The sequence below is a fragment of the Prunus persica genome, chromosome G4 (genome assembly GCF_000346465.2).
Source record: "Prunus persica cultivar Lovell chromosome G4, Prunus_persica_NCBIv2, whole genome shotgun sequence".
NCBI lineage: Eukaryota > Viridiplantae > Streptophyta > Magnoliopsida > Rosales > Rosaceae > Prunus > Prunus persica.
This window is the reverse complement of record NC_034012.1, coordinates 25203158-25230289: the sequence shown is the minus strand read 5'-3', so window position 1 is coordinate 25230289 and position 27132 is coordinate 25203158. Positions and strand designations below refer to the sequence as shown.

Below are 27132 nucleotides of genomic sequence, written 5' to 3'. Positions count from 1 at the left end.
AGTATGACTTAAAGATATTTTGCCAAGCATCAGGGGGAGCGCACTATCAATAAAGATCTTCAAACACTGTACTCTTTTTCCTTCGTCCAGGTTTTTATCCCACTGGGTTTTTCCTGGCAAGGTTTTAACGAGGCAGTGTCGCACGCGCGTCAATATACATAGAATTTTATGTTACACATGATTATGTACTCTTTTTTCCTTTGACCAGTTTTTGTCCCACTGGGTTTTTACTGGCTAGGTTTTTAACGAGACATATTCTGTATCATTTGTGGTCTCCAAGGGGGAGTGTTGTAAAAGAAGAGTCTGGAGTCCCCAAAATGCCCCTCCCCTAATGTCTATATATTTGGACTTCCCTTAGATAGAAAACACCCTTGAATACGCAATCAGATATGAATGTGAAATGCAGACAAAGAATTCAACATGAATTCAGTTTTCTATTCCTTTCTCTCTCTCTCTCAATTTCCTCCTCAATTCTCTCTATTTTATAACATATAATTATTTATCGTAATATATGCTAAGTTACTATTGTAATTTGTTTTAGTTGAAGACATTTGTGAGTTACTTTTAGTGGGCCTTTTGTGTCCTACTTTCTTTCTTTCAAGTTTTGTGTCTTAAAAAGATATGTATGTCGTTACTTATTGTAGTTTCTTTGTCCATTTGTGCTACCATTTGTTAGTTTTCTTATGTTATTGTATGATTCTTTGTGCACACCAAAAAGAGGGTGCTGCCACTTAAACTCATGTGATGAAGCCTGAAGCTAGAAGCCAATCATAAGGGAAAGGGTTTAGTAATTTGAAAAAATACTTAGTTTTAATGTATCTAATTTGATTATATATATATATTTTTTTTTTTACGGAGATATTTCCTACTATAATGCATACTGCTTTTTTTATTCACATGCTCTAAGCGCTATGTACAAACTTAACCGGTCCACCCGTTTTCAACAAGACCCGTTAAGCCTCAACTCGAATACTGATTTTTTCGCACGAATTTATGTCGTGTTAACAGGTGATGTACAATATTGTTAGATCTAAATACAACAACGTTATTTTTAAATGATTGGAATATGTGCAGAAGAAAAACATTTGCTGAAAAATACATGCGTAGTTAGATGTAGGGTAATTAATACAAGTGTGGGTTTTTGAGTAGAAGGGAATTTGGCGGTTAGGGTTTTAGAAGAAAGTGGGACAGAACGAGCGAGCAAGCGACCTTTGCTTATTTTTGTTTTGCACTCCTTTTCGGGGGACTGAGGAGGCACCTTCGCCTTCACTTAGACCTCACACTCGCTTCAGCTGAAATTGCTGCTGTCTCTTTGTATTTCTGCCCCAACAAAACCCTAGAGGTAAACTGAACCTCTCTCTTTCTCTCTCTCTCTCTCAATGAATTTACTTTGACACCATGAAAACGAAAAGAAGATTTGGGGTTTTCATGGATGGTTGTTTGTTAATGTCTTATTTAAGGTCCGATTGCTAGCCACATTGTCTTGAATGGTTTCCTGAAACCCCTTTTTCTTTTATTTATGTTTGGGTTGTCTGCATGTCCTTCTGTTAGGCGTTTCAGGGTTTGCCCAAAACATGAAATTTCTGAAATGTTTAAATTTTAGCATGATTTTCTATGTTCTGTTTGGTAACGTAGAAAAAGGAAAAGATAATCGAAGGGTTAGTGTTGTTTTCTAGGAAACCCAGAAGGAATTAACAAAGAGGAACTTGTTAATGTATCTCTTTTGAGCCAAGGGATTCCATTACGTGCGTAACTCAGCCTAACGTTTAAACAGTTTCTTCTGTTTCTTGCTCACTATAAAATTTGTATTTGCCCATCTATGGTTTACTGAAACGGGGCCCAGAAGAAATAAGTACAATAGGAGAGCTGTTATTATTCAACTGAAAACATTAGTAATAGTTGCTGTTATGTTTTCTGCTTCATTTTCTGATTTTCTTGTGGTTCCTGGTTATATATAATATTACTAAACGCGTTGTTACTTTTGTAATTCAGTATGACTAGACAAAACAAAAAGCCTTTGAAATGAAATTCAGTTTTCCCTTTCACACATTTTGTTTTATGTTTTCTGTTTTTCCTCTCCTAATTACAGAGAGGAGAGAGATTTGGGAGAAAGGAGGAGGAGATGAGCCATGAGAGAGAGACAAAAAAGTAATAAGGACACATAAAGAAAAAAAATGTTTATTGGTTTTAATTTTAGTTTATAATCTTCTCCTGTCTTTCTTGCTTCTATCATCTCTCTTCACTTTTTCCTTCTCTATCTACAACTAAGAAACAAAAAAATTCAAGAACAACTCCGTTATGGTTCTTTGTATGTGTTTTAATCTATGTCAAGCTTTTAAATGAGTCTGTTTTGGGACCTTATGAAATGCACTTGGTCAATTGTTTCGATTATCACTGTCTAACTAGTGGTTTGACAAGAGCATGATGTAAATTGCTCTTTTTAAATTGATGCATGTGCACCAGACCTAAATACAGTAATCTGTTGAGTCCCTGATCTTTTCCCATAAGAGCAAAAATGTTTCAGAATAGAGTTATTATATGAAGGTTTGCCTAATAAGCTGTCTAGCGCTGGTTGAACACCAGTTGGATTCATGTTTAGATTTTTAGAATCCCACTAATCCACTTATTTTTTTCAGAAACTTAACTTGGTAGTTTAATTAGACTTTTAATGGTCCAGAGCATTCGTTCTCGTTGCATGTGCTTCTGTTACTGGCAATTCAGCTGAGAGACACCCAGATGGCACAGTGGGGTACTCGTCGTAGGCGAGTTAAGTTCCTTGGCCAACATGAAGAAAACAAACCCCAAATTTCTTCCAGCATCACTGAGGAAGAAAATTCAACAGATGAATTTAAAGTAGCTGTGAAAGCTGAACCTCTAGAAATACCAGAAATCAAGAAGAGGAAACGCCTCAGCCTAGGCAAAGGCCGATGGACAACTAGTAGCTCTAAGGGTAGGACAAAGAAGCGTAATAATGTGACAGAAAGATGGACAGCTGAAAGGTAAAACCTATATCACTTTTTTGTTGATGACTCTGGTGGTAAGGCATTTTGATATCACAACAAACTAAATACATATGCAGGTATAAGCTGGCAGAGGAAAGTATGATGGAAGTTTTGAAGGCTGAAGGTGCAACTTTTGGAAACCCAATTTCCAGGCTAGAACTCAGATCGTTAGCACGTAAGCGAATTGGTGATACCGGGCTGCTCGATCACTTACTGAAGCACATTGATGGTAAGGTGGCACCAGGTGGGACTGAGCGGTTTCGGCGGTGGTTCAACACCAATGGAACAATGGAGTATTGGTTGGAGAGTGCTGATCTGGTTAACATTCGTCAGGAAGCTGGGGTGCATGATCCTTATTGGATTCCACCATCTAAGTTGATGCCATGTGGTGCCCCCTCAGAAGATTCTGTGTCTGCTGGAGAATTGAAGCTACTCAAGGCAGAAGTGGATAAAATGAAGAGGTAGGTAGAAACTTTATAGACCAATTTCTAACTGAAATAGGTATCCCTAAATAATTTGTCTCTTGTATTAAAAGTGATATGCAGGAGCTGCAGTTATCCAAGAAGCAAGAGAAAGACCGAGCCAATCAGGTTGAGTTGAATGTTAAAACAACGTTGTAGCTACATTGTAATTTGATATTGGACTGCTGCTCGAATAAAACCTCAATTGAAGTGTTTGTTCAGCAGAATATGCTTGAGGATTTGATGAAATGGAAAGCTCAGACTGAGCAAAGCTTGAAAGTGATTTTAGGTTCTTGGAAGGGTATGCAGGTATATGAATAGTATATTATGATCACTGATTCAAAGTCTGATACTTTAGAAGATTAAAAAAAATATCTAATGGAAATCATAGTTGTTGATTCTTTCATGTTTTGGAAAATACATCTAGTTGTGTTCTGATTGTCAGTTTGGCTCCTATGAAATCTCGTTTTCTTTTCTACAGGACAAGTTTGAGGAATTAATGATGTGGAAAGCTAAAGTTGAGCAACAGGTAGCTGAAATGACTAATGTCATGAGTAATATGCAAGTACCAAAGCAATACCCTGCCACCAACCCTGAAACATCTGAGCGATGGGAAGATTGGCTAGAGAGCACCAACCTCGATAATTTTCAGGGAAATGAACTTGTGCCTTGGTTTGAGAGCACGAATCTGGTTAATGCTGAGGAAGGAGTTATAATCCAAGATCCCTACCTAGCCCCGCCACTTAGATCAAAGCATGGCGATAGCTCATTTCCAGACCCTTTTTGCAAAATCAAGGAAGAAATTACTGAAATGGAGAGGTAACGAATGAAAACTAAACGAAAAGTCAAATCATAAAAATTTCTTACAACTAATCTGAGAGGTGTTCTCATTCTGCTGCAAGAAACAGAGATGTGCATGAGCTGATACCAAGGAAACAAAAGGAATATCAAGCTAATGTGACCCCTGATTCTTCTGCTACTGCAAATTCAAAGTCAGAGCTTGATAATTTGTTTATGTTTCAGGTGATATGCTGACAACAGACAAATAGAGGCTTGATATATGCATAAATACATGCATGTGTTGCTTATGTTTCATGTTGTTTTTTTTCTTTGTGGAATGACTTGATAAAGCCTCATTTGAAAGTTCTTTCCTGACAGGAAATGTTACAGGAGTTGTTCAATTGGAAATCTATGACGGAGCAGAAGCTGAGTGAGATGTCAAATTCCGTGAATGCCATCAAGCAGACATCAAAACTAATGAGTCCTCCACTCCCTCCGCAGCTGCCAGAAGATGGAAATCTGAGCATGGAATATCATCCTTGTTTCATGTTTTAGGATGGATGACTTTAGATTGGTAAGTACCATAGGATTAGATGTTGTATAGCTGCTTCCTGAAAACCCCATTCCAACTCTACTAAACCCAATGAGAGACCCACTTCTAACCTACATGACAAATCAAGTCAAAACCCTTCCTAAGTATTGCCGCCTTAATTTACTACCGACCTCTAGTTAAATGTGGCATAAATGTTAATATACCGCTGATTATATTATATTATATTATATTATATAGGTCTAGACCCTTTGCATTGCAAGGATGCACTTTTGCTTTCACATGCCGAATTACCCACAGGTGGACATATTTATGTAATGTGTTTATGTTATGACAGTGTGATAACTGATATGAAGCGTATTTTCGAGGTTCCCCATGATGTTTTTTTCTGGGTTCCCTTCCAATGATGTTTTTACTGATGATAGATTTCTCTCTCTTCGAGAGGTATATGAACAATGGAAGAGTGCCAGCCATCTTCAACAATCGGAAATCAGACCAAGGAAGTTCCAAGTGGAACTAAAATCACACAACACAAGAGACACTGTCCACTTCGACCATTACGCTAGAAAATTTAATGGTCCCAAGTGATCATATTTTAATTTTATTTGCCAACGAAATGGAATTTTATGCTTGATCAGTGCACTTCTACGTAACATATAACGTACCGGAAGTCACGAGGTTAAAGACTAATTGAATCCCAAGTATATTTTAAGCCTAACCTCCTAGTTGAAGAAAAGTGTTAGCAAATGCAATTGAGAAAACGCTAAGATTTCATAGGATATGATTTCCAGAACAACATCACCTAAAGAGATGAGGCAACGGCCCACCACTCTCTTTAACAAAATTTATCGAAAGAAAAGAGACACGGTACAAGATAAAAAGCCGTTTAACAACAGTCCTCATATGAGATATAGGCATCTAGTGCCACACGATGCAGCTCTGCATCAAAGTCGGCTTGCAACGACCGAAACACAGATTCTGCACCTCTAAGTTTCACCCACATCTTCTCAAGCTTGACCATTCTTTCATTTTTAATCCACCTCCAATCCACTACATGACTTGCTAAGTACCTCTCACAAGCTTTCATAACATCAACAAACCCACCCTTCTCTTTCTTCTCCACCACTTTCTCATGATCCGCACAGTCATTGCTTGTTTTCATCTCTTCTCCAGGCACCGAATTCTTCTTCTTCTTCTTCTTGATATGCTGCTTTTTTTTCTTCTCAACAACTTGGTCATCTTCAGCAACATGAGCATCCTCATCAATTTCGGGTATTGCCTCCTTTTTCACATTCTTTTTCTTCATCTTCTTGGGCGCGCTAGCATTGCACGGTAATCCTTCTCGGGGACGTTTTTCTTTTGCAGCAGCAGCATCAGTAGATGATGGTGACTTATTCTCGGTGTTTGAAGCAACATTTTTAGTTTTGTTCTTCTTGGGGTCGGACTTGATCACCTCTTGAGCAGAATTGTCATTGGAGTTGGCACTGGATTTGAATTTAGGTTCGGCATCTGTTTCGCACAAAGCATCGAACTGATTATCTTCATCACATGTATCTGGTATGATTGTATCCTCTAGTTGAAGTTGAAGTTGAAGTCGATGACCAGATGAACCACCAGATTCATATCCATCAAAAGATGGAGTGTCGGGGTCAATGGGAGCAAGGGAAAGAGCAGCCATGGATACATGCAAGTTGGTGCTTTTCTTGAGTTATGAGGCTATATATGCTTACTTTACTTCAGCTCTGTATATGATTTTCTGTATAAAACCAACACTTATTTATATATCATCACTTGGAGTAGAGGGTGGGAGTTGCAAAACAATAAATAAGGCGCCAATGTGATGTGTTCATCTAACGAGGCAATCAGCCATTTACTTTTGTCTCATTTTTTTATGATTTACCCAAAAGCCAAACGAATAGTCACATCAAATTGATACAAGATCGGATTTCCCGAGAGAAATATCAGCCTAAAATTGTTTCATTTATTTCCAATTCTAAATTCCCGAGAGAGATATCAGCCTAATCCTTTCTCCCTCGAAACTCATATCACTAATTAACTGCACCTTTATTTATTTCAATAATAAAGTCGTGCATTAAACCTCTAAACTTAGAAGCAAAGCAAAATTGTATCCAAATCCACCATAATGAACTTTTGAAGAGTCCACTTTAATCGAGGAAAGAAAACCAAGAGAATAAAAGTTAACATAGGAATTCCCGACAATATGAATACGAAGGGGTGTTTGGTTTCGTGGGAAATGGGAAATTAAATGATTTCCCAAATTTGGTAAGCCCAAGTATAAATAATGATTTTCCGGGTATATGGGAAAATGAAACTGGCCACCCCCTTGTTATGATCTTAAATGTTGAAGATAAGTTTTCTTAATTTTTCTAAGATATGTTGAAGTATTTAGTTCTCTCTCTTCTTGTACAATTTCTTTAATATACGAGAGAAAAAAAATGAGGTAGAAGAAAATAAGTAGAAAAAAGAGATGGCAGGGTTCTCAATGTTTTTGCCATTGGGAAGCAAGTCAAGTTTTAAGCTGGAGAAAGCAGTGTGCAACCATGGCTTCTTCATGATGGCTCCCAACCGTTGGATTCCATCTTCAAAAACACTCCAACGTCCACTGAGACTTGCAGACTCAACTACTTGTGTCACCGTTTCGATCTTACATCCGCCTAATCGGACCTCTCTCCTTGTTCGAGTTCATGACGTTCAAAACATCTCATATGCAGATCAACGTGCTATACTGGTATATTTTTATCTTATATATAATTGGATTTGGATCCTTAATAAAGCATGTACGTACTTATATATTTTCTGTTGTTGTTGTATTTATTAGAACCAAGTGGCTCGAATGCTAAGGATATCTGAGAGAGATGAAATGGACATGAGGGAATATCAGAAAGTGCATCCAGAAGCGAAAGAGAAAGGCTTCGGTCGAGTTTTCCGGTCGCCTACTCTCTTTGAAGACCTTGTCAAGTGTCTTCTTCTCTGTAATTGCACGTAAATATAATTTTACACTTGTTTCTTATTCTTACACATGCATGCACGTAAGTATAACAAATGAGAGATTTTGACACTTGACAGGTGGTCGAATACATTGAAAATGGCTCGAGCTCTCTGTGAGCTTCAATTTGAGCTAAGTAATAATAATAAAGCTTCAGCAAGGTCGGGACAAAAGAGGAAGAGAGAGACGTCAAATACATGGCCATGCAAAGTTATAAATCAAATGGATGGTGGGATTTTAGGCAATTTCCCAACTTCAAAAGAACTCGCTGGCCTTGATGAGAATACTTTAGTCAGCGAGCATAAAGTTCTTGGGTACAGAGCAAAACTCATTCTAAAACTTGCTAGAGATGTGGAGCGTGGGACGATACGACTTCATGAGTTTGAGGAAGCCCTCGACGACATGTCGTTTAATCAGGATCAAGTGTTTCGGAGACTCATGAAGATCAAAGGGTTTGGTTCATATGCATGTGCCAATGCATTGATGTGCATTGGATATTATCAGCACGTTCCACTCGATACTGAAACTATAAGACACTTACAAGAGGCCAGTTCAACAAAACATACACTTTACTCTTTTATTTATTTATTTATTTATTTCTAACACAATTATTCTTTTAAATTTGGTAAAATCTTTTTTTCTTTTCAGGTTCATGGGAGGAAGAATTGCCACAAAAAGACCGCCAGAAAATATGTGGCAGAAATTTATGACAAATATGCACCATATCAGTGCTTGGCATACTGGTATGCATATGCTTTTAGATATATGCTCTTGTGAAAACATGAGATTAATTTTTATGTTGTCATAATGTGAATCTAATTCAACTTAGATTGGTGATCAAATTCACAATCTAACAACTTAGACCTTCGTCTATCAATAAAAATTTAAACATTTCGTAAATGCCTTCCATAGATTACTAGTGATTCCATAGTTTCAACTTGCACTCAATCGGTTGTTTTTTAGGTTGGAGCTCTTGGATTTCTACGAAAGAAAATTTGGGAAGCTAAGTGAATTACCCAGCTCTAGCTATGAAACAGTGAGCGGCAGCAGGGACGGAGCCATTTCCAAGTCTGCAGTGACCTTGACGCTCTCTCTCCTTTCACAACCCTCTGAACATGTATAGAGTATAGCCGTAGATTTTAGAAGAAATTCCTGTAATTTTAAACATGGTCTCAAGTCTCTAAACTTGTCATCATTATTGCAATGAAACCAATGAACAAGACGTCACCTTAAATTGAAAGCCAACAACATGTTTTTTTTTGGGTCAAACGTTGGACATGAAAAGCCAACATCATTATCTACAGGTTGGACACATGAAAAGTTTTGAAATTTTCTATAAGCTATTATTTCTATCAATAATTGGGGTGGTATGTGTGACTTTTATGGCATTTACAAACGTGCCTACAAAATTGTTAAGCAACAATAATTTACCTATCTTTTCAAGTAAACTACTTTTTAGGTCTATATTTTTCAGGTTATTTATTTTTCCAGGCATGTAGAATAATTTACCTGGGTAATTTTTTTTTCAGTTAAATTATTTTGTAGGTACCTATAGTTTTAGAGGGACTTATTTACCTGTCCACACTATTTAGCTAAAAAATAATGTTAAGGAAACCAACTATTATACCAACTAATGTGACATATGACATGGCAATCCATGTCACTAACTCTCTTGCCACATCATCTATTTTTAACTTGCTTAATTTTCTATTTTCATTTATTTTTAAAAATTTTTTTTTTTAGTATTTGAATCTCCATAGCTAGATAGCTGCAGCGACACAGCTTCTATAGTGCAGTAACCACCACAATATACTGCCATCACCAGCCACTTGCAAACCATCAATCTCGAATCCAAGTCATCGCCCATCATAATTTGTTTATGGGCTATTTGAATCATATTAAAGCTCTTGATTGAATCAATTGAAAATAACAATTAAACCCATGAGATTTCATTGTGAGATATGAGGTTTCCATTGATGATCAACAATTTTTTTTGGAGGAACTTTCAGTCACCAAAAGCAACCCTTTTGGACCCACGAAGAATTGAAACTAATTTAACATTTGGGGCAAAATAAAATGATTAATCCCACAAGCTAATGACACACGACAATCACAAATTGTTCTTAAGTTCGTGACTTGATTGTGTTTTTACTATTGGGCTTATTTGGCTTTGGAAGCACACAAATAAACAAAACTTGTCATTATCATGATTTTTTACTATAATATTCCGGAATATTTGTAGAAATGTCACCTGAATTTATACATTTGTTTCAATTTGTCATCTTAAAGAAAAATTTAAGTGAAATGTTATCTTCAGTTTTCAAAAGTCATGATTTATCACCTGACTTTAACATCATCGAATTTTCCATCTATTTTGAAGAGTATTTTAGTCTTTCCAATATGCAAATTTATGTTTTTTTTCTTCTAGCAATTTGCAAATTAATGTGCCAAATATATGCGTGATTTAATTACAACTGTTGCAACCTTCTGCTAAGCCCAAAGCATATAACATGCTCCCTTAACCTCGCCAACGGGACAGGGGTCCACTGCGATAGGAAATGAAGGGCGTGACGTTGTTGTTTAGTCGTCCATGCTTCCAATTTCTAAAATTAAAACTGACTAAGAAATAGAAAATATAATGTAACACAAAATCAAGTGAGGTTCATAATAAATCTCTATTACTTGTACTATGGCTAAAGAATATTTATTACTAATATATAAGCTTAATGACGTGTTTATTATTCCGTAATCCGAACCAAAATCAGAAGAAAAAAAAATACATGTTTTAAACATTTTTAAGGTATGTTTTATTTTTTTAAAGTAAAAGTAAATGTTTTGAAAAATCAATGTCAACTTACCAGTCATGAATTGAGAGAAAGAGGATTTTAATTCCTCTACCCTACCATGTTTTTTTTTTTTTGGTTGAACCTACCATGTGTGTTTTGGTAGGTCGACTTGATCCTTTTTGTTTATGTATGCATGTATAGCTTTTGCTATAGTTGTTGAGAAATAGTTGAATAGGGGTTTCAAACTTAATTTCAATGGTTGTTGAGAAATAGTTGAATAGGGGTTTCAAACTTAATTTCGATGTGACAGAAGTAAATGAGAGTGAAAGTTGTGGAAAGATAGAGCCAGCTAACTCCATCTCAAGTTCTAAACGAGGAAATTTTAATTGAAAACTGAACAATTTACAGCTCATAGATTGCTACGAAATTAACTTGATTTTTTACCATCATTAAAGAATACTACAGTATTACGGCAATGAAATAATATAACATTCATTGTACACTCAATAGATTTGTCCAAAAAATATTGCTTATTTAATGTTTGCTTTTTTAGGGCCTTTCCTATTGACAGGAGCGATAGCATTTATCAAAAGAAAAAAAATACAGAAAATAAAATCATAGAAAATGGGCGGACCAAGGGACATGGACAAAGATTACAATAGTCTCAAACTGTTAATAAAAATGAAAGTATTATTGAGAAATACGTATGTATATGTATAATACAAGTATTAAATAGAAAAATACTCAATTCTTTATAAGAATAATAACTCTGGAAAATAAAAATCAAAAAATCAAAAGAGGACAATAGAGACTTGGGTAATGGCCTACGAGTAATGGATAATGCTCTAAACTACTCTTATTTATTTAAAATTAAAATGGACACACAAAAAAAGTATAGCCGCCAGGCTATAATATTACTTTGAATAAATATTAAAAAAACAGAGTGTAGCGGCACGACTATATTATTTATTTAACAAAAAAAGACCTATTATAGCCGCATGGTCGTACTATTTATTACAAAAATGATAATTTTGGCAATTTACAATTGAAAACTTTTGCCGTTATGTAATATTTAACAATAATTTATTTTAATATTTTAATGTAAATTATTTTTATTCAATAATATGTTGAAATTATGTGTATAATACGTGAAGTTTGTGTGTATTATTGAAAATTTTGTATATAAAAAAAACTATGTATTAAACATGAAAAATACATACATACATGTATTTTCTGTTTTCTTTTTATACAAAAAACTAGTATTTTACCGAGTCTATAAGACATGTACGGAAAACGGAAGTATTATTGAAAAATGCATATGAACATGTATAATACGAGTATTTAATGCGAAAATATATGGATACAAACTATGGAAAAAATCACCATGAAGTATTATACGAGTATTATATGGAAAATGAAAGTATTATTGAGAAATATGCATGTCCATGTATAATACGAGTATTAAATAGAAAATACTAAATTCTTTATACGAATAATAACCCTGAAAATACTATTAATATGATTAAATATTTAAAAATATATATAGAGTATAGCCGCTCTGCTATACTATTAATTTGAATAAATATAAAGAACGGAGTATAGCTGTTCGTCTATACTATTATTTTAGGGGGAAAAAAAACACGTAGTCTAGCCAATCAGCTATTCAATTAAATTGAATAAAAATTTAGAAAAACACAGAGTGCTATACTATTAATGTAATAACCCGAACCTAAATTAATATTTAATTATTAATTTATTCAAATAAAATACAATTTTACCGCGAGAATATTTTAATGTTTTAAAAGTTGACTTTTTGTTCGGGAAGCAATTTGGGGATTTCAGTTACACCGTTACATAGAGCACGTCAAGATGAGTCCGTAGACACGTAATGGGCTCAAATTGGAGTTATAACAAAGAAGTTACGATCAAAAGAAGTTCAGTGGCACAATCGTAATTTTGGCGAAGTCAACTTTTTTAAAAACCAGAATTTCTGTGGGCCACTTTTTGGCCAATCCTAGAGTCCTAAATCATCCTCATGTCGTCCCAAGCACAAAGGTATGCTCATATATGAATTTGGTTATCGTTTGAGCGTCGATCAGATATCGCATATTAGGCGTTATCCAGGTTCAATATGTTCAGACCATTGGATCAATCCTAATTTGAAATATGTTGATCTAGGCAACCCTAGGAGCGTGTAGGAATTTGCGGATCGTGAATCGAAGTCCCGGATGCTCTGATTCAATAATTCAAAGTTTAGGATAAATGATCATCGTCCAATCCGGCGATCCGACTGTTTGATTCGGACCAAACTGGCAGGACATGTCTATTAAACCTTGTTGAACACCATAGGAACTTTCAGATCGGAAATTGGAGGTTGTGGGCCCCGCGGGCCCGGGTGACCAAGATTGGATAGTTTAACCCCTCGTTTGACCGTGACCGAGGTAGTTTCACCCTTAGAGAAGTATTAGAATGATCATGTAAACGAGCCTTGATCGTTATTTGAATTATTTTGGGGTCTTTATGGAATTTATGCTTTTGTGAGTAGACTTTGTTTTGATAGTGCATTGTTTTTACCGATTGAATTAATATGCATTAAATATGGATTGTTTTATTATGGGTGGATTTTGAGTTTATTATAATATTTTAGGGAATTCCTGGATGTTATTTCTGATATTCGAAGATCATGCATTATTAGAAGTGATGGGATCTCTAGGAGTTATTGACTTATTTAGTTATTTATTTACCTATTATTATTATTATTATTATTATTATTATTATTATTATTATTATTATTATTATTATTATTAATATTATGATTATTATAAAAGTATCTGACTAAGTGTTATGAGATGATCTAATGTTATGAGTTATCATGTAATTGGATTTCAATGTGAATAATAAATTAATTAAATATCTAAGTACATGTTTATATTTAATATTTATACATATATATATTCAGTGGTTTAAAGATGATGAATTGGTTTTTATCATAATGTGGTCTATATTTTAAGTGTAATTGAGAATTAATTTATTGAAAAGTTGATATAAAATGTCGGAAAATGGATTGTGAAATAAGGAAAAACTTATGATGAGTTTCAGACTACAATTTTCAAACCCACCATAGGAGTACCCCCTAGTTGCCTTGTAACAGTTTTGTCATTTATGTGAATGCCCCACGAGTTTGGGGGACGCCTAAACCATGTGGTGCGAGGATTGCGGCTCAATTGACTTTGTGTTTCCAAGGCTTGAGAGGATTGCGGCTTGGGTTGACTTTGTGTCTCTGAGGCCTGCAAGGATTGCGGCTTGGGTTTACTTTGTGTTTCCGAGGCTTGCAAGGATGGCGCCTCGATTGACTTTGTGTCTCCGAGGCCTGCGAGGATTGCGGCTCGAGTTGACTTTGTGTTTCCGAGGCCTGCGAGGATGTATCACATTATGTGACGCAAGGAATTGACGGAACACTATTGGAATTGACGGAAAATTATCGTAATTGACGGTATATTAAAGGAATTGACGGAATATGAATGGGGGTACGCCTAGGTGGAGAATATTTGGGATTTTAAGATGTTTAAACAAAAACTGAGGATTTTATCTTGGTATTTTTGGGTAAAAGTCGTAATAACTATTTTTATGATTTTATGAGGCAAGCAATGAATAGTTTTGGTTCTTCATTCGCATACATGAGCTTTCTGTGAGTTTGTTTGTTTTTACATATGATTTACGCAAGTAAAATATAAATTGATTCATGGATTTGAGGAAATCCTTTGAGTAGCCTATTTATGTATAAATATACTAAGTGAAAAAACTACATGTGGCTTGATCCCTTATTAAAGGTACGTAGGCAACCTAGAATTACTAGGTGTAGCCACGAGACCAAGCGATTGAAAAGCTGTTCAGTTAAGTTATATTGAAATCCATTAGCATATTCTTCTTGTTCCAAAAGTTGAGATTAGTTTTAGTTGGCAGAATGATTTATTTGATTTAAAAAGGCATGAGGCCATAAAAATTTGAGATTTGGTTGCATGGATTCTATTATTGTGCATGCTGAACGGTTGTGGATGTTTAAATTGTTTGTTGTACGGGTGGAAAATTTTGGTAAACAAGTATTTACAGGGGAGACTCTGCCGAATTTTCGACAAAAGTCAATTTTGAGGTTAATTTTGTTTTTTGTTAGAAGGGCAATTTGGTCAATTGTGCCCGACACCTGCCAGGTGTCGAACATGCACAAGATTCGGCTTAGATTCCAAAGTGGAATTTGGGTCGGGTCCTGTCAATTAATTTGAAAAAATAATTTAAAACTACGGAGTATGGCCAACCGGCAATACTATAGTGGCATATCGCCACGCGGCTATACTATTAGTTTGAAGAAAAGTTTTTTAAAAAAAACACGAAGTATAGAATTAATGTAATTAAAAATTTAAAAACAAGGAGTATAGCCTCCCGCCTACACTACTAGTTTGAATAAATATTAAAAAATAGAGTATAGCTGGGCAACTGTACTATTTATTTATAAAAATAAAAATAAAAGACCAAGTATAGCAACACGGTCGTACTACTTATTAGATAAATGATAATTTTAGCCATTCTGTAATATTTTACAATAATTTTGTTCACCCGTTTTCGCGTTTACTCCTGAGGTGGAAGGGCGAAGTTCCCCACTGGCTTGGAGACCACTTGTTGGTCGACAAGTCAGCTTTCTTTGGTGTGTGAGCGTGCCACTGCTAGCAATGTAAATTCTAGCAGACTTATTTTTAGAGTGGATAACTTGCGCCTCAAGTTACTGACTTCTAAAACAAATGATTGTGAATTTGGGTGAGGAATATCTCCCAAGTAAGTTCTTTTCTTGCCTCAGACTGGTGAGGACTTTCATAATTTATCTCAGTATCAAATGGTTGTTCTGGCCAGAATAGATAATAATAAAGTAGACTGTTTTCAAGCAGAACTGCCTTTTACAAAATTAAGAAGGGAGAAATCAACTCTAGAAAGACAAAAAGATGGCTGGAATCCCATTTCTGCCTGGGTAGAAACTTCTGATCCGGGCTGGACTGGGTATGTCTGTGCTGGACTGTGTTGTCAACAACTTTAGCTGCTTGGCTTCAGCTGTAAATCGATACCAAAGTTCAATTTTGGCAGAGCTTCAATCTACTTCAAGCCTTGGGAGACTTTTGAGCGGGCAGAACTGCAGCTTCTTCAGTTTGAAGGGACAGAAGTGGCTATTCTCGAGGTTTTAGCAAGCTAGAACTATGCTGTAAAATTTGTTGAGGTTTTCATATTTGTGAAAACTCAAACTATGTTTGTCTTGGCTTTTGCTGAACCAAATTTGTAACGAGAGGGATCTCGTTTTCAGAAGACTTATTTTCTAAGTCTGAACTTTGGAATTCTGATCTAAAGCTGTTTTTCTCTTGGGATCCAAGTGAGCTTTTCTTGTTTGTTTTTTTTGATTGATTGATGAATTGAGTGTCCTTTGTTCCTTTGCCTACTTTCATTTTTATAAGAGACCCTCCTAAGGAGGTAATTCTTAATTCTAAATAATGGGCGGCAAAAAGATCTCTTATAATGTAAAGTAAGAAGGGTTTCTTATCAATCAAGGCAGATAGGTTTTGAGCAGTCACCTCCTAAAAAACAGTCCCTTCCCTGGTTTCCTGGGTGGCAGCTTTCTAATTCAACCAACGCCACCGTCTGTGTGGGCTTTTTATGGCGGTTTGGCTCTTTTTCTTTTGTATTTTCTGAGTGGTTCCCTGTTTCCCGTTCTAACTTAGAAGGCGTGATCCGTGAATTCCTTGGGAGATGGTGTATTGATTTGTAGCAAAATCTCGAACACAGATGGATTTTTGATCTTCAATTGGCAGTGTTTCAGAGACGTCCCTCTCACATTTTTAAACTTTAGTTGGAATTGCTGACTTTTCCAAAGTTGAGGCAATCACGTGGGTGTGTCTTTGATCCTTTGGGTTTGAACCTAACAAAAATTACGGGCTGATCTTTGAAACCTATTTCGAAAGTTTCCATATTTGGGCTTTCTTTGGGCTGAGGCTTTATTTCCAACATTCTTGGTGTGAAGCCCAATCTGTCTGGATCTTATTTTTTGTTTTTCTCAAGTCTCTGGGCTGGGCAGGCAATTTATCATGGGCCTGTCCTTTGGTCTTGGGCGTGCCGAATTTGGGCCCAAACAAATTTATTTTAATATTTATTATTTTTAATCAATAATATGTGAAAAATACGTACATATTTGTATTTTATGTTCGCTTTTCATAAATAAATAAAACTTGTATTTTACTGAGTTTTTAAGACGTATAAGGAAAACGAAAGTATTATTGAAAAATACATATGTATGCATATAATACGAGTATTTAACGAAAAAATATACGAATAATAACTCTGAAAAAAATACCATGAAGTATTATATGGGTGTTATATGGAAAATGAAAGTATTATTGAAAAATTTGTACGTACATGTATAATACTGGAAATACTATTAATATGAATAAATATGAAGAAAAAAAAACGGAGTACCGCGTGGCTATATTATTAATTTGAATAAATATAAAAAACGGCGTATACTAGGCGTCTATACTATTATTTTTTTTAAATAAAAAATACGGAGTATAGCCGGTCGGCTATACTATTAAATTGAAAAAAAAAATAAAAAAATAAAAAAGGAGTATAGCCGTACGGCTATACTATCAATTTGATTTTTTAAAACAAAGTATATCCACACGGCTATACTATTAAGTTGAATAAATATTAAAAACGAAGTATAGCCAGGCGGCTATACTATTAATGACAAGACCCGACCCAAATTCCACTTTGGAATCTGCCAGGCACACTTGACCAAATTGCGCTTCTAACTAAGACTCAACAATTCTTTTAAGGTTTGACTTCTGCCGAAAAATCATTAGAGCCTCCCCGGTAAAACGGACATTTTCCCAAAAACTTTCCACCTGTAAATATACTATTAATATTGAAAACCAAATCACTATCGTTCAGCATGCATTAGACAAATAACTTTGAATGGCCTCAGGCCTCTTTATATCAAATAAATCATTCTGTCATCGGAATCTGGTCTCAACTCTTAGAGCAACATGAATACATTATCAAGTTTTAATATAACTTAACTGAACAAATTTTCAGCACTTGATCTTGTGGCTGCACCTAGTAACTCTAGGTTGTCTGTGTACTAAGGAAACAAGCCATACATAGTTCTTTCTACATATATTGTAAGTAAACAAAGGTAACTTCAACAAATAAAATCGAGAAAACCTTCATAAATAATTTAAATCAATCCACTGAAATTCAATCAAAGGCTATTGAGGTTAGAACAATCTTCTACTCATCCCACAAGTGCATAAATATATATATATTATTTATTACATATCAGTAGGAAAATGAAAAAAATTATTAAAATAGCATTGACCACGTGAAAGTAAAATGAGAAAATTACTAAAATAGCACTGACCACGTGAAACCTTAATGTCAATATCAACATTTTAAATAAAATATGTTTCCCTCTTTCACATGTAAAAACAAATTCATCACTTAAGAAAATAATTGTAAATTATATAAAATCCTTAAAACTTAGAAAACTCTCAATCCTTGTCTCATAAGTTGGAAAACATATATTAAAACATTCATCAATAAGTGCCAAAATAAAATCATCAATTTTAATTTAAAACATTTCAAAACTCAAATACTCTCCACATAGGCGTACCCCCATTCATGATCCATCAATTCCACTAATATTCCGTCAATTCCAAGTGTCACATAAGTGACATATCCTCGCAAGCCTCGGAAATACAAAGTCAACCCGAGCCACATTCCTCGCAGAACTCGGGGGACACATAATCAGCCCAAGAACACACATCCTCGAAGAATAGGTAGTCAGCCCGAGAACGCATATCCTTGCACCACACGGTTCAGGAGTCCCCAAAACACGTGGGGCATTGTCATAAATGACAAAACTGTTACAAAGGCAATTGGGAAGGGGGGGTGTTACTCCTGTGGTAGGTTTAAAAACCATATTCCGAAACTTATCATAAACTTTCCCTTATTCCACAAATCCATTTTCCAAATATTTTATCAACTTTCCAAAAAGATCCAATGTAGATCCAACTTTCTATTGACTCGTGTGATCCGGGATGGACCACCACGGCTCCTCTCTTCTCAAGAATCCATACATCCCTTATCAATATATGGACAACTATCTCTCGAGCACAGGTTTAGGTTCCCACATGTGTCGGTTTCGGGTACAGGTACCCTTTTATTGAAGGTCGTTCGAAAAATCAGTTCTCAACTACATTTAAATAATCCAATATCACTCAGTCATATACTTTAATAATTATAATAAATAATGTAAAAATATTAACCCTTAGTGATCTCATATCCTTATTAACCCAATTTTTAATCAAAACTCACTTATAAAAGAAATTCCATATTAAAAGAGCAAAGTACACTTAAAAATAAACGCCCACTCATTCCCTAATAAATATAGCCGAGACCCACGGCTCACCTTCACAACACACCAATCAAGTATTCCATGCTCATCTATTCTATAACTTCAATTATCAAAATAATATCCAAGAATCCCATAAGATAATATAAAACAATCTTATAATCCCAACATAATCAAAATAACTCAAAAAAAAAAGTCAAGACTTGTTTATGAGGTCGTTCTAGTGTTTCTCGAAGGGTGGAACTACATCGAAAGACTCATGGTCAACTGATGGGTCAAACTGCCCAAACTTGGTCAACTGGGCTCGTGGGGCCTAGGGCTCGTCAATGGGCCGGGCCGAGCTAGCCCGGCCCAAAATTTAATGGGCTTGGGCCGGGCTGGGCCGGACTTCAAAGAGGAGAGAGAAAATATCTGGCTGGGCTGGGCCGGGTTCTTTTAGAAAATTCAAAGCCCAAGCCCGACCCATGAGTCAGGCTTGAGAAAGCCCATCGAGCCTGGTCGGGCTAAGCCCAACGGGCTGGTCCTAAATGGGCCCTACTTCATTAAAAAAAAATCATAAACTTAATCATAAAGGCATTTTAGTCCAAATTTGAGATTAAACTAACTTAATTCAAATATTTTCACTTCAAACCAAATTCATAAAACACCCAATAAAGTCACACAACTTATAAGATTTTCCACAAAAATAATAAAACCAAGTATTATTTTTTAGGTTATTACATAATTAGATCGTAATACATTTTAATAAATAATTTTAAAAAATAATAGGTATCAAATTTTTTTTTTTTTAAAAGGATGGTATGAATAAATATGCAAATATTTGGTGATGTGTTCAAGAAAAGCATGATTATATTTGGTGGTACGATTATGTTTCGTGATATGATTATATTTGGTGATGTGATATGTTGTTCATCTTATATATATGATTAGTGTGCTAATCATCCAATTATAATTGTTGGATTAACAATTGACACAAATTAATGTGCTAATCATCCAATTATAAATTGGGAATGAGTAAAGAAAAGTAAATGAAATGAAACAAATTATATATGTGATTTAAGAGATATAATCCTAAACCTAAACTCTTATTTATACATTATTATATATGTATGCGGGCCTAACGGGCTGGGCTTTTGTGGGCAGATTGGACAGGGCATTCTTGGGCTTAATCGGGCCAGGTTTATGGGCCGAGCCGGGCTTCAGACACCCAAGCCCAAGCCTATCCCGGCCCGCGGGCCATCTCAAAGCCCATAACGAGCTGGGTCGGGCTTTTTTCGATGGGCCAGGTGAGCCCCCATTGGCCCATGAGCCCGTGGGCCAAATGATGAGGCCTGGTGGGGCCCACAACCTCCGATTTCCGATCCGAGAGTTTCTATGAGTTCAACAAGGTTTACTATACATGTCCTTCAAGTTTGGTCCGGAACAAACGGTCGGATTGCTCGCGATCGCACGATCGGACGGTTATCGTTTAACGCAAACTCTAAGTCATTGAATCGGACTGGGACTCTGATTCACAATCTGCAAATTCCTACACGATCCTAGAGATACCTAGATCAACGTATTTGAAAATGAAGTCGATCCAATGGTCCGAACATATAGAACCCGAATAACGCCAAATATGTGATATCCAATCGACAGTCAAATGATAACCAAATTCAAATCCGAGCATATCGTCGTGCTTGGGACGACATGAGAATCATTTTAGGACTCAAAGACTTGTCGCAAAGTGGCCCACGCGCAGCCACACACGCCGGCAGCGCGTGGGTGCCCAAAGCGATTTCGACGATAGAAAAATCTTCAAACTGCAGGTCAAGACCTATACCTAGATGATCAGGACATTGAGTGGAGCAACTTTTAGCCAAAAAGTGGCCGGAGATGGCCGAAATTGCGAGCCGAAACCGGCTGAACTTTTAAGCGATAATTTGAGTTTCAAAATGCAGAAATTGATCCTAAACAACTCAACCATTAGCTAGAACACATTGAGAGGATGAAAAAACATACTTATATCGACAAAAATGGTGGCCAAAATAGCCCGAATGAATTACATGAAGTTATGAGTAAAACCAACAATTTTTTCGTATTTTCCAGCGAAATACGGCGGTGGTTGAGAGGTGGGGTAGGAAGAGGACGGTGTGCTGGTCCTTTTGGTACCAATGTCGTCGCTTGGGGTGGCCGGAGAGGAGATGGCAACCCAAAAACTGTTCGGATGAACAATAACTGAAGGGAAGGGGGTGCTACATGCGAGGGGGGGGGGGGAGAGAGAGAGAGAGAGAGAGAGAGAGAGAAATCTGATTTTTAATAAACCCTTTTTGAAATATTTACGGTTATGCCACTTGGCTTCCGTAGATTATAACTTCTTCGTTAAAACTCCGATTTGAGCCCACTACGCTTCTACGGACTCATCTCGACATGCTCTACGCAACGGTACTACTCAAATCCCCAAATCCTTTCGCGAACAAAAAGTCAAGTAACTGAAGGGAAGGTGGTGCTGCATGCAAAAGGGAGAAGGGAGAGAGAGAGAGAGAGAGAGAGAGAGAGAGAGAGAGAGAGAGAGAGAAATCTTATTTTTAGTAAACCCTTTTTGAAATATTTACGGTTATGCCACTTGGCTTTTGTAGATCATAACTTCTTCGTTAAAACTCCAATTTGAGCCCACTATGTGTGTACGGACTCATTTCGACATGCTCTACACAACGGTACTACTCAAATTCCCAAATCCTTTCCCGAACAAAAAGTCAATTTTTAAACCCATTAAAATATTCTCGGAATACAATCGTATTTTTCTTGAATAATTTAATAATTTAATATTAATTTAGGATCGAGCTATTACAATTAATTTGAATAAATATTCAAAACGGAGTATAGCCATATGGCTAGACTATTAATTTGAAGAAAAGTTTTTAAAAAATACGGAGTATAGAATTAATTATATTAAAATTTTAAAAACACGGAGTATAGCTGCGCGCCTACACTACTAATTTGAATAAATATGAAAAAATAGAGTATAGCCGCCCGGCTATACTGTTTATTTAAATTTTTAAAAAAAGACCTAGTATAGCCACACGATCATACTACTTATTAGATAAATTATAATTTTGGCAAGTTACAGCTGAAATTTTTTGCCATTATCTAATATTTTACAATAATTTATTTTAATATTTTAATATATGTTTTTTTTAATATATAAAAATATGTGAAAATACGTATATGTGTATTTTATGTTTGCTTTTTATAAATAAAAAAATTTGTGTTTTACCGAGTCTTTAAGACGTGTACTAAAAACGAAAGTATTATCGAAAAATACATACATAAGTGTATAATACGAGTATTTAATGGGAAAATATACGGATAATAATTTTGGCAAATTGAAAATAACGGAAAAATATGTATGTATATGTATAATATGAGTATTAAATTGAAAATGCTAAATTCTTTATATGAATAATAACCCTGTTAATACTATTAATATGAATAAATATTTAAAAAACGGATTATAGCCGCGTGGCTAAACTATTAATAAAAACGGAGTATAGCCAGCCGGCTATACTATTATTTTGAAAAACTTAAGCTAGCTATACTTTTATGTTGGTATTAGAATGGATTGATGCCGGCGAATTTATTAATTCAGTCAAAAACTCAAGCCGACGAAGATGTTGCATGGGTTCGCAAAATAGTCAATAGGCAGATCCAAAGCAAATCCCTCATTTATTCTCTTCTTTGGGGCAACAACGGTGAAGTATAAGTATAACACGTTTTCTTATTAATACAAGTGGTGACCATATGGTGACCCTAGCCAAGACTATTATCGACCGTTTAATAGCTACTATTGCTTTCCAAGAGTCATGTACGAGTTGAAGAATATGAGTCACACATCGGAAACTTGATTAAATAAAATACAAAATATAATTAATGGTTCTACTACTAATAATACCGAGACTTTTTGTGATAAAACCTCACACTTATTGAGCTTTGTAGGTGGTTAAGTTAGGGACAATATCGGTGTTGTTAGTAGTGGACCTTTGGCCCGTCTCTCTGAATCTGACTTGGTATCATAGCCAGGTTCCTAACCTGTGATAACCTCTGCCAAATTGAGAGTCGTTGGCACTCCTCATTCCTAACCCATCATGGATCTTCATCTTGTATAGTCATCTTGTATAGTCATCTTCTTTTGTTCAATCCTCTCATATATGATCTTTCTTGATGTCTTAGCTTCTCTATCTTTGAAACTTCATAACAAGTCTCTTTACTCCGTGAGCCTCGTCACCGCTCACCGAGCTGTTGCTTTCTTCCGCCAGCCTCGTCACCGCTCGCCTAGCCTTTCCTTTGAATGTTCTGCCCGTCTCTGTCTTCTTTGGCTGCTCTCTTGAGTTGCTTTTTTACTTCTCAGTTTTGAGCACCCTTTCTCTGTTTCTCTCTTTGCTCTATTTAGCTCTCTTTTATTTATGTTTATTCGTACAGCCTTTATTCGAAGCAACAAACAATTGGCTGATGTCTTCACTAAAGGGCTCTCCTTAGCTCAATTTGAAAGTCTTTTGCCCAAACTTGGTTCAATCAATATTCTCCCACCAGCTTGAGGGGGAATGTTGGAATAATTGCTCTGATTAATACTCACCTATATTACCGTTGGACCAAGGTTCTCAACTGTACCACTATATTGGAATTAGAAGTCTTCTCGGGACTGCATACTAAGAGAGTTTTACATATATATATATGTACTACTGAATCTCTTGTGATTCTTATGATGAATAAGAGCAAACAACTCTCTTTCAAGTGGACGTAGGCTATATCAAGTAGCTGAACCACTATAATTCTGTGTGTCTTATTCTCCTTATTTCCCTTTATCTATTTCTTCACAAACCAACTCTTATAATCTTGTCAAAGCGGCCCTTTCCCAATAGAGCAGGATCAAGGATATCTAATCTATTTGTTGCACCTATAACTAGCACCTGAAAAAGACAAAATTAGCAGCGAAGATACAAAATTTCCTTTTCAATTCAAGGAGGAAGAAAATACATACCCGTGAGGTAAACTCTTTAAATCCATCCATCTCTCTGTTAGTATGTGAAGCAGGCCTTGTTCCCTTTCTGAACCACCCTTCATAGGACAATAGCAGAGACCAAAAAAGCTGGTATGAATTATAATCATGAAATCAACCAAAAAATGAACGGCAATTACATCTGTTTGGGTAAAACCATTACACATTTTTGTATGATCGAACTGCAACCGCAACTTGAAAACGTGGCACCCATAAAACTCTTGCAAAAATGTGAAGCTAAATGATGATTATTTTTATAAATAAAAATGTAAAAGAGAGAGTGATGTTAAATTAAGAATTTACTACAAAATGTTTTATTAGGAATATCAGTCGTGTGGGGCATATATATCAAATTCAGATATTATCCTTGAACCATTGATTCTTTTAAGAACCATAAAGATCAAATCCTTGAGCAAACAAAACAAACTTCCAAGCACCAACATAACAAAACTGAGAATATGAATTAAGATAAACTGATGTCTTTATCAAACCTACAAAGGACTGGCATATTATTCATCAAAGGAATGCTAAAATACATCATAACCAAAGATAATATAAAGTCTCAAATCATGCCCCGAGAAACAAGAAATGAGCGGATATAAAATATCTTCCTAGCAACCCCTCTCACACTAGAACACTCCATGCTCCAATCCTGCAATGAGAAACAAAGGGTAAGGATAAATCAACAGTGAGGATTCGTATCTCAAACAAATAGTCCATAAAATGATTACTTGATTACAAACTTTAAATATACTTACATATTTTGTTGAATGCTACAATGTCACAGCTCTGGACATACTCATTAATTGGTTCAACAGTAAGTTGTTCCTCAATAAGAGTGTCGACAGAGACCAGGTCATCAACAATTGTTAGCATTATTTGCAACTTCTTTATTCCATACCCAACAGCTACAAGTTTGGCTGCAGAATCAACAAGATAATAAATAACCAAATTAGGAACATAAAGGCTGGTTTAGCATCAATCAAGAGAATTAAAAACTTCATAACATTGACTTCCACATTGCTAATGTATTAAGTGAATATCAATGGCCAAATTTTGTTGCTAACTATGGTTAGAAAATCTGGCCCTTAGCTTATACCTGCAATTAACTTAGATGAAAGAACTTACATGCTCCCCAATGCAAGCCTTCAATGTGAACACTTCTTACTGCCTCCTCAAGCTTTTTCATGTCAGTTTCATCATCCCATGGCTTCACATCCAACAGGACTGACGACTTTCCAGCTGACAATGGAAAAATACAACAACAAACCTTCAGAAAACAAGATAGGAAATTAATATGAAAGGGAAGGAGCATGGAGTAGATTCCTTGATGGAAACTAATATGAAAGGGATGAAAACAAGATAGGAAACTAATATGAAAGGGATGAAAACAAGATAGGAAACTAATATGAAAGGGCTGAAAACAAGATAGGAAACTAATATGAAAGGGCCGAAAACAAGATAGGAAACTAATATGAAAGGGATGAAAATCAGATAGGAAACTAACATTCTTTCTTTTTTGTAGATGCCTTGATGGAAGCTGCACGCTCTTCAGCAGCCTTCTTCTCTTCTTCAGTCTCTTCACCAAACAGATCCACATCATCATCATCGTCTTCAGCAGCTGAGGCCTGAAAACCGTATCACATTCTAACACATGAGCATAACAATTGTATGCAATTTCTTAAAGCGGATAAAGCAATAATGGCCCAACCCTAACATTCCACATTATAAGCAAAAAAAGCAAACAGACATCCAAATAAGAACTCAGTAAATTGGGCAGAAAAGTGCTTGCCTTTGTATCAGCCACAGGAGGTGTAGCAACTGCTTCCTCTGTGATGGGAGCAGATCCCTCAACAATGACACCAGAGCCTTGTCCAGAAACACCACTACAACCACAGACATAATCAAATAAGTCAAAGATTTAACCCAAATATATGAGCTTTGAAGAAATCCATCTTAATCTAATAATAAAGATAAAAGAAACCCATCACAAGTTATAAGAACTTACGAAATCCTAAGAAGTGCAGTGATATGGTTGTACCACCGAGACACGTTCACAAATTCTGATGATGGAGGCTTTGAAAGAGCTGCATGGACAATGAGATCATCCTTTGAAGCTTCGTAGCCAGTGATGTAACTGCGGGCAAGCAAGTAGTCATCCAATTTCTTCAGGCCAACAGCCGAGTTGATGTCATGGAATGTGACTGCCATTGATAAGCCTTTTTGTGATTTTCCTACAACCCAGATACAAAAAATTAGTCTTTCATCCATGGATGAGTTTCAACTTACATACCCACTGATAAGTACCAAAATCAGCCAACTAATCTAATGCATAATTAGACAAAGCCCAACCGAACAAATATTGCCAATCATTATATTACTGACAAAAGAAGTACTTTTAAAGATTTTATTCTGGAAAATTTTCTCAAACAATCAGTTCCAGAGGTAAAAGCAACTATTTGTATCAATAAAAACATAAACCCAGATACCAAAAATTCAGTCTTTCATCCATTGATGAGTTACAAACCCACTGATAGGTACAAAAATCACCCAACAAATACATAATTAGACAAATCCCACCAGAACAAATATTGCCAAACATTATATTACTGAAAAAATAAGTGTTTTTGAAGATTTTATTCTGAAAAAATTTATCAACCATTGAGTTCCAGGAGTAAAAGCAACTACGCGTATCCGTAAAACCATAAACTTTAACCAAACTAAAAATCTACGAAAAACTAGAAAACTGTTTCAATTTCAAACACTAAAGAGATTGATGAATCATATAGCCTAAAAGACTCTGACTTTATCAAAAGTAAGGATATTGAGCAACGAATTGAGCTTACCTTAAGCAGGAGGAGCAACTACACAGAGAGGAGGAGAGAGAGATGACCGTTAATAGGTTGAGATTTCTATAGGGTTTCTAAGGATTATATAGCAATTACGGGTCTCCTGATATAATGAGTCATCTAAATGGGGCGGGCCGGGCTGGGCCGACACAATCAGGTTACGGCCCAACATGTTTAAATCAGTAGAACATAACATGACATGAAAACGACGTCGTCCCA

At 35.8% G+C, this 27132-nt stretch overlaps 3 protein-coding genes across 9 annotated transcripts; 2 read left to right on the top strand and 1 right to left on the bottom strand.

Moving 5' to 3' along the window:
• LOC18780116 (protein DYAD) lies at window positions 1142-5197 on the top strand. Of its 7 annotated transcripts, none has more exons than XM_020562974.1 (8): window positions 1142-1342; window positions 2722-2999; window positions 3080-3463; window positions 3538-3592; window positions 3686-3772; window positions 3945-4282; window positions 4366-4486; window positions 4622-5197. In XM_020562974.1, the coding sequence occupies exons 2-8, from the start codon at window positions 2737-2739 to the stop codon at window positions 4796-4798; spliced, it is 1425 nt and encodes a 474-aa protein (XP_020418563.1). In that variant the 5' UTR covers window positions 1142-1342; window positions 2722-2736; the 3' UTR covers window positions 4799-5197. The 7 variants fall into 7 exon arrangements, with proteins under 7 accessions (XP_020418563.1, XP_020418561.1, XP_020418562.1 ...); XM_020562972.1 differs by having other exon boundaries at window positions 1143-1342; window positions 2678-2999; XM_020562973.1 differs by having other exon boundaries at window positions 1143-1342; window positions 2662-2999.
• On the top strand, window positions 7282-8923 carry LOC18778756. The gene is made up of 5 exons (XM_020562483.1): window positions 7282-7542; window positions 7633-7772; window positions 7881-8346; window positions 8449-8543; window positions 8764-8923. Exons 1-5 carry the CDS (start codon window positions 7282-7284, stop codon window positions 8921-8923), a joined length of 1122 nt encoding a protein of 373 aa, XP_020418072.1.
• Window positions 24500-27053, bottom strand: LOC18778749 (elongation factor 1-delta 2). The gene is made up of 7 exons (XM_007211918.2): window positions 26911-27053; window positions 26073-26298; window positions 25857-25950; window positions 25572-25692; window positions 25193-25306; window positions 24823-24984; window positions 24500-24716 (listed from the first exon to the last, which is right to left on the bottom strand). Coding segments are annotated over exons 2-7 (696 nt in total). The 5' UTR covers window positions 26276-26298; window positions 26911-27053; the 3' UTR covers window positions 24500-24714.

Bases quoted from the DNA above. Each gene is read 5' to 3' on its own strand.
- LOC18780116 (XM_020562974.1), top strand. From the start codon at position 2,737: ATGGCACAGTGGGGTACTCGTCGTAGGCGAGTTAAGTTCCTTGGCCAA. The intron at 3,000-3,079 runs GTAAAACCTATA...ATACATATGCAG, and splicing joins GAAAGATGGACAGCTGAAAG to GTATAAGCTGGCAGAGGAAA. The intron at 4,283-4,365 runs GTAACGAATGAA...TTCTGCTGCAAG, and splicing joins GAAATTACTGAAATGGAGAG to AAACAGAGATGTGCATGAGC.
- LOC18778756 (XM_020562483.1), top strand. From the start codon at position 7,282: ATGGCAGGGTTCTCAATGTTTTTGCCATTGGGAAGCAAGTCAAGTTTT. The intron at 7,773-7,880 runs GTGTCTTCTTCT...GACACTTGACAG, and splicing joins CTCTTTGAAGACCTTGTCAA to GTGGTCGAATACATTGAAAA. The intron at 8,544-8,763 runs GTATGCATATGC...GTTGTTTTTTAG, and splicing joins TATCAGTGCTTGGCATACTG to GTTGGAGCTCTTGGATTTCT.
- LOC18778749 (XM_007211918.2), bottom strand. From the start codon at position 26,275: ATGGCAGTCACATTCCATGACATCAACTCGGCTGTTGGCCTGAAGAAA. The intron at 25,951-26,072 runs GTAAGTTCTTAT...CTGTGGTTGTAG, and splicing joins ACTGCACTTCTTAGGATTTC to TGGTGTTTCTGGACAAGGCT. The intron at 24,985-25,192 runs GTAAGTTCTTTC...TTGATTCTGCAG, and splicing joins AGGCTTGCATTGGGGAGCAT to CCAAACTTGTAGCTGTTGGG.